This window comes from Camellia sinensis, chromosome 9, assembly GCF_055761805.1.
Source record: "Camellia sinensis isolate YWXY chromosome 9, ASM5576180v1, whole genome shotgun sequence".
NCBI lineage: Eukaryota > Viridiplantae > Streptophyta > Magnoliopsida > Ericales > Theaceae > Camellia > Camellia sinensis.
Genome location: NC_138969.1, coordinates 54465995 through 54476741, shown reverse-complemented (window position 1 = coordinate 54476741; position 10747 = coordinate 54465995). Strand labels below are relative to the sequence as shown.

The following is a 10747-nucleotide window of genomic DNA, read 5'->3' as shown; positions in this document are numbered from 1 at the left end:
ATTTGAACCGAGTTGGGACTATAGAGAAACAAAACTTTCGTGGCCGAGTTAGGCGCATTTTAATAGCCGCGCTCTTGAGGCTGTGCTAATATTTGCATTTATTTTTCTAAAAATGTAGAACAAACTAGGACTGATCAGGCTAGTTCTTCATCACTGTTGGTGAGGCACAAAAACCGAGCAAGTAAACTCACCTAAACTGCTGAAATTTGACCGAGCTACTGTCAGATTTGACATATAGAATAAAACTGAGATAAATGGGGAAATATCGCTTTATGGTCAGCTCGCCTGGGGCAATGTGTGACGCCCCGAATCTACACTATTGGTTACAGTCAAGGGAGAGTCACTAATGAGTCCTATGGTCAATAACCAAGCAAGATCCGAGATCGCCGGAGGAGTCAAATTAGCCTCCCTTCTAAGTCCGGCTTTCTTAGGCAGCGCGCTACCCTTTTGACAGATCTTAAAAGGTATTGACACAAGGTCTCATAAGCAACAATAAGGTTTGTACAAAAAATATATAGAATATAAGTACATAACAACCATGAATATCCTTAATTTCAAAAGCTTGTTCTATTACATTACATCCGAAAAGAAAATTTAAATATTCATATGAGCCTTACAAAAATATCAAATGAATTTCTAACTTTCTTAAGATAGCCAAAAGTCTTCGAAGGTTTCAGGCTTGTCGTCTCCAGCTATAAGTTCCTCTTTGGCACCTGGCATGATACGCCGTGAGCTTTCAATGCCCAGTAAACCTACACACCCCCCGTCCATTTTTTCCCAGTCCAATACACAATCACAAATATAACATCAAGTAGTAAAACATGATACTCAAATAAATAACTAAAGGGTTACAAGTTAGATGTTAGTAAACTAGAAATCCCCCAAAGAGATTTCGTCCTCCCAACCACAAGAATCGGACGCAGATTATTCGGTATGCCCCCTCTTTTGCTGCTTTGTTGCAGAACTAACCTCGGATGCCTACCAACGGTTATATACCGCGTAGCGCCAACCGCAGGGCCTCAAAAGAGACGGTAAAACAGGGTCTTGCCCGAATCCCTCCTCACAGCAAACCACCTAGGGTCCGAATATAACCGCTCCGTTCAAGGGTTCCGAAAACCACTTGCGCAAGACTTTTAACTTTCGAATAGGGAACGCATCCCGATAATCCTTACATCACACATTATCATCTTTTCATAACTCAGAAGATCGAAAACCCAATACCATCCCAATTACGTTTTCCGTGGAGTTAAATGTTTTAAATCAAGGTTAGACCAACTTAACAAGATAATAATATCCACATAAGCATGCATCCTTAAAATGAAGAAGATAAAGAACATAACCATAACACATATAATATCATGCCAAGATATGATCATAAGCTAACAAGCATTTTCATGAACACAAGAGCATAAAACATCCATGCACAATAGAATTTCCAGATTCGATATCACATAAGGATTAGAACAAAAAGGACTATTTTAGATTTTTCACCGGACTCAGCCTTCCTATGGCTCGTAGAGAATTTATCTAGTTTCTAGAACATATTTCGGAAATGGGATAGCTTTTCTAGATTTTAAGTTATTTAGAAAACACTCCAGTGCTGTCCAGATTCATCGACCGCTACGAAAATTTGATTTTCTTGCAAACCGCTCACTGTTTTTCAATGAAACCAATTTTAGTTGAAAGATAACTCTTTAAGGAAGATTTTGACATAAAATAGAGGTCCAGAATAATTTTCTACATTTTTCTAGAAATTTTGAAAGTTGGCTGTGAAAAACAGATTCTAAGGCATAACACCCAAAACAAGAAGATTTGTGAGAAAAGAGATCCACTACGGGAAAATTTTCATTTCTTTTGTGATGAAAACATGCTAACTAACATATATTAAACTCAGAAAATTTTCTTGAAGGTGTGCCTTTGGAAAGTTTGAGATTGGTATGAAAAAGATAGTTTTGTACCGAAATGAGGGAAAATACAAGAGAGGTAGAATCAAGGCTCAACTCTTATCATTTTTAACACAAGTAACTCATCAATAACACATCTGACAATATTATTTAGAACCCTTAAGAATATGTATTTGAAAAAGGAAAATGAAAGAGAAGGTTGTGTTGTGGTTTACTTGCTAGGCTTTGAACAAGATGGCTCTCCTCTTCCTTCCTCTCCCTCTCAAGACTTGTCTCTTGCTCTCCTTCCTCTCCTCTAGGCCGAATGTGTGTGTGAGTGTGTTGTTTGTGTTTTCCATGCTAGGGGGTTGTGGTATTTATAGGCAAATTTGGTGTAAAAAGACATAAAAGGCCACTAGTTGGAATTGGATGGAAAAGTTAGGATTTACTTGGAGTCTAATGGAATAGAAGTGATTAGGGAGCTTAATCACGGGATTAGGCACCATCTAGTTGGTCCCTAGTTGAAATGAAACTAGTATTGGAAACAAAACCCTAGGTCTAGGGGTACTAGGTGTTAGGATTTCTAGAATACCATTGAAAATAGGTTCCTCACATCTTCCTAGGGTGGCCGGCCATTGGGAAGGGTGATGGGGCTTATTTTTTATTCAATTTAGGTACTAGGGACACATCCCCCAATGTGTATATACATATAGATTTCAAATTGATTGATGGTACCTATAATATAAAAGTACATGTACTAGTTTTGGGACAAATCTTGAAATTAATAAAAGAAGTGAGAGCTTAGAATAAAACTTATGTTTTGGAACCTTATTTATGTAGGATTAAATTAAATTAGACTACGGAACCTAATTCGGCAAGGATATTCCTGTTTTGATAAAAATAAAAAAAATGCTAATCGACAAGATTTGAAATAATTCAAGAAACTGAGGGCTTTAAGAAAATAATTCAAACATTAGGATTTTTAAAGAGAATACATTTTTCAGGGGCTTCACAACCTATCCCCCTTAAAACAATTTCGTCCCCGAAATTCAACTACATATTGCCTTCGAAAAGTTCGGGGTAGTTTGCCTTCACCCAATCCTGGCGTTCCCAAGTAGATTCCTCAATTCCCCGATGACGCCACAGCACTTTTACCAAGTGAACCGTTTTGCCTCTAAGGTTCTTCTCTCGACTACCTTGTATTGCTACCGGCCCTTCTTTAAACGTAACATCTTTGTCAAGACTGATTCTTCCCATTTGAGGACGTGTGACAGGTCGGCGATGTACTTCCTCAACATAGATACATGGTAGACGTTGTGTATCCTTGATAACTGGGGGGGTAGAGCTAGTCTATATGCTACTTTGTCCACTCTTTCCAATACCTCAAAAGGTCCAATATATCGTGGTGATAGCTTCCCCTTTCTCCCAAAACGTACGATTCCATGCCTAGGCTGCACCTTTAGGAACACGTGGATGCCTACTTCAAACATCAATGGCTTTCTCCTTCTATCTGCATAATTCTTTTGACGGTCTTGAGCAGTCTTTAACCGTTGTTGGGTCAATTTGACTTTCTTAGTAGTTTCTAGAACAAGTTCAGGTCCGATCAGTTTTGCATCACTTACTTCCGTCCAACAAATCGATGATCTACAAGGTCGTCCATATATTGCTTCAAAAGGCGCCATACCAATGCTAGCTTGAAAGCTGTTGTTATAGGCGAATTCAATTAAAGGTAGGTGATGTTCCCAACTTCCTTGAAAATTCATTGCACAAACTCTCAACATACCTTTGAGTGTCTGGATGGTGCGTTCAGATTGTCAATCTATTTGTGGGTGAACGGCAGTGCTAAAACATAACTCAGTACCAACAGCTTACTACAGACTTCCCCAAAATTGAGGTGAACCGTGGATCACGATCTGACACAATAGATACCGAAATTCCATATAGTCGAATGATCTCCCCAATATAGAGCCTGCACATAGACTCTAAAGTATCGGTCATCTTATAGGGTAAGAAATGTGCTGACTTGGTGAGGCGATCCACTATTACCCATATAGCATCGCACCCTGTAGGTGACTTAGGCAACCCTGTCACAAAGTCCATCGTCACATACTCCCACTTTCATTTGGCTATTGGTAGAGGTTGCAACATTCCCCTTGGTTTCTGATGTGCCGCCTTCACTTGTTGGCACGTTAGACATTTCGTTACAAATTTAGCCACTTCCTTCTTCATTCCATTCCACCAATACTGCCTCTTCAAATCTTGGTACATTTTAGTCCCTCCGGGATGTACTGCAAATGCAGAATGATGACATTCCTTAAGTTCCTTTTCTCTAAGTAACTCGTCACTTGGTACAAACAATCTACCTTGGTATCTTAAACTCCCATCGGGGTGAATTACCCAATCAGGCATTGGTTCTCCTGCTTCCAGACGTCCTTTGATATAGGCTACCTCTTGATCGTGCTTCTGGGCCTCCATGATCTCATTCATCAACTTAGGCATCACCTTCTATGCAATAAGATATGCTTTTGTATCTTGAGGTTCTACTTGGATCCTAAATTCATTGAGTGTCTTAAGCATATCCCATTCCTTAACGGAGATCTTAGCCATCATCCCTCTGCTCTTGCGACTTAGAGCATCTGCTACTACATTGGCTTTACCGGGATGGTATGAGAGAGTGAACTGGAAATCCTCAAGATACTCCATCCATCGTCTCTGTCTCAAGTTAAGGTCCTTCTGAGTAAATAGATACTTCAAACTCTTGTAGTTTGTGAAAATCTCAAATTGTTCCCCATACAGGTAATGTCGCCATTGTTTTAGGGCAAAAACTACGGCTGCTAACTCCAAGTCATGTGCGGGGGTAGTTGCGCTCATGTGATTTCAATTGCCTGGAACCATACGCGATTACCTTTCCATTTTTCATGAGCACACAACCTAATCCTTCTTTAGACGCATCGCAATACACAGTGTACCCCACTTCCCGTTCTGGGATGGTCAAAATTGGCGCACTAGTTAACCTCTTCTTTAGCTCTTGGAAGGATTTTTCGCAAGCTTCGTCCCAATCATACTTTATTCCTTTTTGCATCAAACGGGTCATTGGTTTAGCTAGTTTGGAGAAATCTTGAATGAACCTCCGGTAATAACCGGCCAATCCTAAGAAACTGCGGATTTCTGATACAGTTTTTGATTGTCTCCAATCTAATACTGCCTCTACCTTGGTTGGATCCACTGTAATCTCATTCTCCGATACTACATGTCCTAAGAATTTCACTTCATTCAACCAGAACTCACATTTACTTGCCTTGGCATATAACCGATTATCCCTAAGAACTTGAAGGACAATCCTTAAATGTTGCTCATGCTCTTCTTCAGACCTTGAACATACCAAGATGTCATCAGTGAACACTACTACAAACTAGTCAAGATATGGTCTAAAAATCTTATTCATTAGGCTCATGAATATTGACGGTGCATTGGTTAATCCGAAGGGCATTACTACAAACTCATAGTGGCCATATCTAGTACGAAAGGTAGTTTTTGGTATATCCTCCTCCTTGACTCATAGTTGATGGTAACCTGACCTAAGATCGATCTTTGAATAGTACCTTGAGCCTCTAAGTTGGTCAAAAAGGTCATCAATCATTGGGAGTGGGTATTGATTCTTAATCGTGACTCGATTGAGTTGACGATAATCGATGCATAGCCTCAACGACCCATCTTTTTTTTTAGCAAACAACATGGGTGCTCCCCTTGGTGAAGTACTTGGCCTAATGAATCCTCTCTTGAGCAATTCCTGTAGTTGTGTCTTCAATTCTCGTAGTTCTGCTGGTGCCATGCGATACGGGGTCATGGATATTGGGGTAGTTCCAGGTTGTAGCTCGATACTAGAGTCTACTTCCTGGGTTGGTGTCAATCTCGATAATTCCGTAGGAAATACATCTGCATATTCGCATACTACGCGTGGAAGTTCTAATTCTCATTGGCCCTCCTCATTTAAAATCAGACTTGCTATCCTACCCGCAAGTTGTTCGCGCCACTGCGTCCTACATTTCATTGAAGCCACGGAGTCTTGTCTATCCTCCTTAAACTGGAAACGTGCTCCGTTGGATGGGTAAGTCGTCTCCTTCTTTTGGTAACTATCGATAATTGCTAAGGTACGAGTAACGAATCTATTTTTAAGATGAGGTCGGAGTAGGGTATCTTCATGAAGTTGAGTTTCCTTTCCACAAGCTCTAAATCCTCTTGGATTCTACCTCCTTCCATTCTAAAGTCAATGTTGTGCCAATTATTTCCACAAAAGATGGTAAGACTCCTCCAATATTGATTTTTGATAGGGTTTGAGATTTTAGCCACGGTTACTAGTCCATTCTTAAGGTTTCAATTGGTACCGCATTTCTATTGTTACTTGCAAGCTCATGTTATTACTTTCCTTGAAGTATGGTCCACCATTTGTTTTTCTTTGAATGGGGTGAGGCGTAAGTCAAATTCTAACTATAGAGGCAATTCCTTATGGGTAAGCAACTAATCTTAAGTTAGAGTTTAATTGTCCTAGGGTGTTCACACAGCACAACTTCATGTATACATAATAATAATTACAAGATTCTTAAAATTGGATTGAAGTGGAGACGAAGAATACGAAGTAGTTATGGTGATAACATCAGGATTAACTGAAATATGGAAGAATGGTATGATGTTATGGTTTCGAACTTCAATGTGATCAAGGTTATAGATGTAGTGACTAAACTAGATATTTAACTTGAAACTGCGTTGGCCATCCGCGTTTCAAACTGAATATCCAAGATTCATCACCGAGTAAAGAAAATGAAATTATTTACAAGAAGTCTTGGGCTAAATAAAATAATCAAGGGTCAAAGGAGGTCAAATTTACAAATTGTAGTATATAAAACAGGACCAAATGGACAAGACTTAATCTTGGAAAAGGATGACATTGAATAAAGGTTACGAATACAAGATGAGGATACAGCAATCGATAGAAGACGCGTAGAACTAATAGTACCCCCTACTGTGCGATGTGAGGCCGCACTCAAAGTTAAAACCATTTCACGTTCCTGAAGTAGGTCCTCATGGGTTGATGTTGGTGCGCCCGAAATTCGAAGAAATTTCCTAAGATAGGTCAAGAAAGATTCTAACATAGTCGGGGCAAGGTAGTCTCTAACCGCAGGTCGAAACACGTGGGTAAGGGTTGAACCTAGGCTCTGATACCATATTGTGACGCCCCGAATCTACACTATTGGTTGCAGTCGAGGAAGAGTCACTAATGAGTCCTATGGTCAATAACCAAGTAATATCCCAGATCGCCAGAGGAGTCAAATTAGCCTCCATTCTATATAAGTACATAACAACCATGAATATCCTTAATTTCAAAAGCTTGTTCTATTACATTACATCCGAAAAGAAAATTTAAATCTTCATATGAGCCTTACAAAAATATCAAAGGAATTTCTAACTTTCTTAAGATAGCCAAAAGTCTTCGAAGGTTTCAGGCTCGTCGTCTCCAGCTAAAAGTTCCTCTTCGGCACCTGGCATGATACGCTGTGAGCTTCAAATGCCCAGTAAACACACACACCGTCCCTTTTTCCCCAGTCCAATACACAATCACAAATATAATATCAAGTAGTAAAGCATGATACTCAAATAAATAACTAAAGGGTTACAAGTTAGATGTTAGTAAACTAGAAATCCCCCAAAGAGATTTTGTCCTCCCAACCACAAGAATCGGACGCGGATTATTCGGTATGTCCCCTCTTTTGCTGCTTTGTTGCAGAACTACTTCGGATGCCTACCAATGGTTATATACCGCGTAGCGCCAACCGCAGGGCCTCAAAAGAGACAATAAAACAGGGCCTTGCCCAAATCCCTCCTCACACCAAACCACCTAGGGTCCGAATACAACCGCTCCGTTCAAGGGTTCTGAAAACCACTTGCGCAAGACTTTTAACTTCCGAATAGGGAACGCATCCCAACAATCCTTACATCACACATTATCATCTTTTCACAACTCAGAAGATCGAAAACCCAATACCATCCCAATTACGTTTTCCGTGGAGTTAAATGTTTTAAATCAAGGTTAGACCAACTTAACAAGATAATAATATCCACATAAGCGTGCATCCTTAAAATGAAGAAGATAAAGAACATAACCATAACATATATAATATCGTGCCAAGATATGATCATAAGCTAATGTGGAGAAGTGGTTTTGGAAATACTCTTCAGATCCTGGGAGATGCTAGTGATCCTCAGGTAGTCACCTGAAAAGACACAAACACTCCGGTCGGGGGTGCCGGAATTAGCACTCCGACGGACAAGTCAGTTCTTGTACTCAAAATAGCCTGTCTTCTAAGTTAAGCAAAAAGTGATTGTTACATACCTTTATAAATCTGTGGTTCTTGTATTTATACTTGCTTTTTGGGCCTCGGGGCCTGAGCCTACTTTTATCCCATTCCCCTTTTATTTATTCGGAGCTACTGATCTCCGACTATTCGGCATTCCTAACGCATTCGGCATCCTAGTCACGCAGTACAGAGCCGAATAATATCTGATTTCTGGGGTACGCACCTTCCGACTCTTCTATTTATTCGGCTCCCACAATTGCCCCCCAAGCACTTTACCAACAACGGTTGGCTGGTGTGCTTGGTTCCGAATTTCGAAAGGTCAGAGCCAAAATTCGGCGGTTGGCCTCATCCTCATGCGGATATCTAAGCACACCCCTTTCGGTTATCGTGTCGACTTCCCCCCCTCATACGTGTCTATTTATTGCGATTTAAAATTTTGACGTCCTTTTGAGTATGTATTTTATGACGCTCATCGCTGGATTGCCTTTTGAATCGTCCCTGCAACTCTCTTCTCCGATATCCTCTTCGTCCTTTGTAAGTTCTCTCCTTCCTTACTTCGATGACTCTTTCTGGTTTATTCCTTCCTTGGCATATTCTTATAAACTGTAGGGTATGGCGAAACATTTAAAAGACCTTCTCTCGTCAGATCGAATTGCTGGATTTAAACGCCATTTCTCCATTCCTGATGATGTCTGTCTGTCGTTTGTGGCAGACGGCACTCTTGATATGGAGAGAGAGGACAAAACCACGATTGTCTTTCCTCTTTTGTCAATCGTAGAGGGTGGAGTCCGTTTTTCCCTTCACCCGTTTCTTAGGGCTGTGCTTCGCCATTGGGGTTTAATCCCTTTCCAATTCAATGTGAATTTATTTAGAATTATAATGGGGGTTATAGCGCTCAACCGTCGCGTTAGAATTAACCTTGGCATTCCAGCCATCCAGCATTGCTATGCCTTGGCTAAGTCTTCTGGTCATCACGGGCGTTTCCTCCTTAGGGCCAAGGATATCGACCATCAACTAATTACTATTCTTTCCAGTTCTGGGAAACGAGTTAATGATGTTATGGTCGTTGTCCAGGGTAACTGGGAATTTGGCGAAGGGGAGGATCACGTCAACCCTATTCCTAGACGGAGGGGCGAGCCAGGTGGCCGATTGCCTTCTCGCTTTTATTATTTGTTCATTTTTGTTGTAAATCCTCTTCTTTAAAATGTTACAGCTTGGCTTGTGCAGGGAACAATTTGAAGAAAGTCCTGTCTTCGACTGACGACGCCGTTCTTTCAGATATCAAAGTTGTGCTCAAGTATTTCGGCCGTCGAAGTCTTCAGAAACAAGGGAGGGCGGCCCACGTTCTGCTTCGTTACGGGCTGACATATATGACCTTCTCAGCGGCGGAAAATATCCCGGTTCCGGAGGGTGAAGATTCTCTTATCGCTCTCATTTTGTCCGACTTCAAAAACTTGAGGCAGGTTGGTTTTGAAGGGTCTGATTCGGAGCGGGATGTAGCTAATGTTACCGAATCAGATCAGTACGAAACTGAGTCTGACAAGGTATTGAATTCGGCCGATCCTCCATCCACTTCGGGCCGAGAGGATCTTTCACTTGACGACATTTTTCACGGCTTAGAGGATCTTCCCGCCGCAGGTCCCAAAGACATGGCTGGGTTAAGCTTGACAAAACTTGCCAGGAAGGTGAATGCGGAAAGGTTTGCAGCGCGGCCAAGAGCGGAGGCCCTTCCGTCCGAAGTACCACCCGCCACTGAATCTCAACTCTCCCTGCCTGTTAGCGAATCAGAGTCCTTGTGCGTTATTGAGGTGGAGACGGTAAAAAATCGGGATGCCGAATCTACTTTGATCGTGCAGGCCGGCCAAGAAGTTGAGGAAGAGGCAGAGAAACGCCCTGCCGAGTTTGAGGCTGGTTCAGAAGGACAAGGAGGCAAACGTCCTCGATTAGAGGGATCGAATATGATCGTTCCTTTTGTCATTCTGCCGATGATAAAAAAACATGCCGGTTTCTTCTGATGCTTCGGCGCTTAAAGATCCAAAAGTTGCATTCAGCTTGGCGACGTTCGTGTCGTTGCCGTCTGACAGGGAGGCTTTCTGGGTGGAACCAGATCTAAATACGACAGCACTAGCCGCCCAATCGGCACTTTTGGTACATATTCGGACTTTGCTTCACTTAATCCAAATACTGTTGAAGTTATGGTTTTAAATTCTTGTTTTGCAGACCGTCAGAAGGATAGCTGATATGGGCCGTCGCCATCGCGACGCCGTCAAAGAGATTGGTCGTTTACGAAAGAAAGTTGAGGGCCAGAGGAGAAGGGCCGAGGTCGAAGCTTTGAGGGCGAACAAGGAAGCCTCAAGGGCCGAGGCCGAGGTGGAGAGGGCTCGTAGTGTGGATCAATTGAGATCAGATGCCGAGAAGGAGGCGGACGCGAGTGAAGATGCGCTCAAATTAGCCCAGAATGCGGTCTCCAAACTGGAGGCTGAGTTGGCTAAAATGAAGGCGGCGAAGGAA

General features: G+C 41.7%; 1 protein-coding gene across 1 annotated transcript; it reads right to left on the bottom strand.

The window, feature by feature from the left end:
• Window positions 1-3088: 3088 nt before the first annotated feature.
• Window positions 3089-3565, bottom strand: LOC145799426 (uncharacterized). The gene has a single exon (XM_082889007.1). The coding sequence runs from the start codon at window positions 3563-3565 to the stop codon at window positions 3089-3091; it is 477 nt and encodes a 158-aa protein (XP_082745133.1).
• Window positions 3566-10747: the final 7182 nt, after the last annotated feature.

Coding starts and splice junctions, on each gene's coding strand:
- LOC145799426 (XM_082889007.1), bottom strand. CDS start 3,565: ATGGCGCCTTTTGAAGCAATATATGGACGACCTTGTAGATCATCGATT.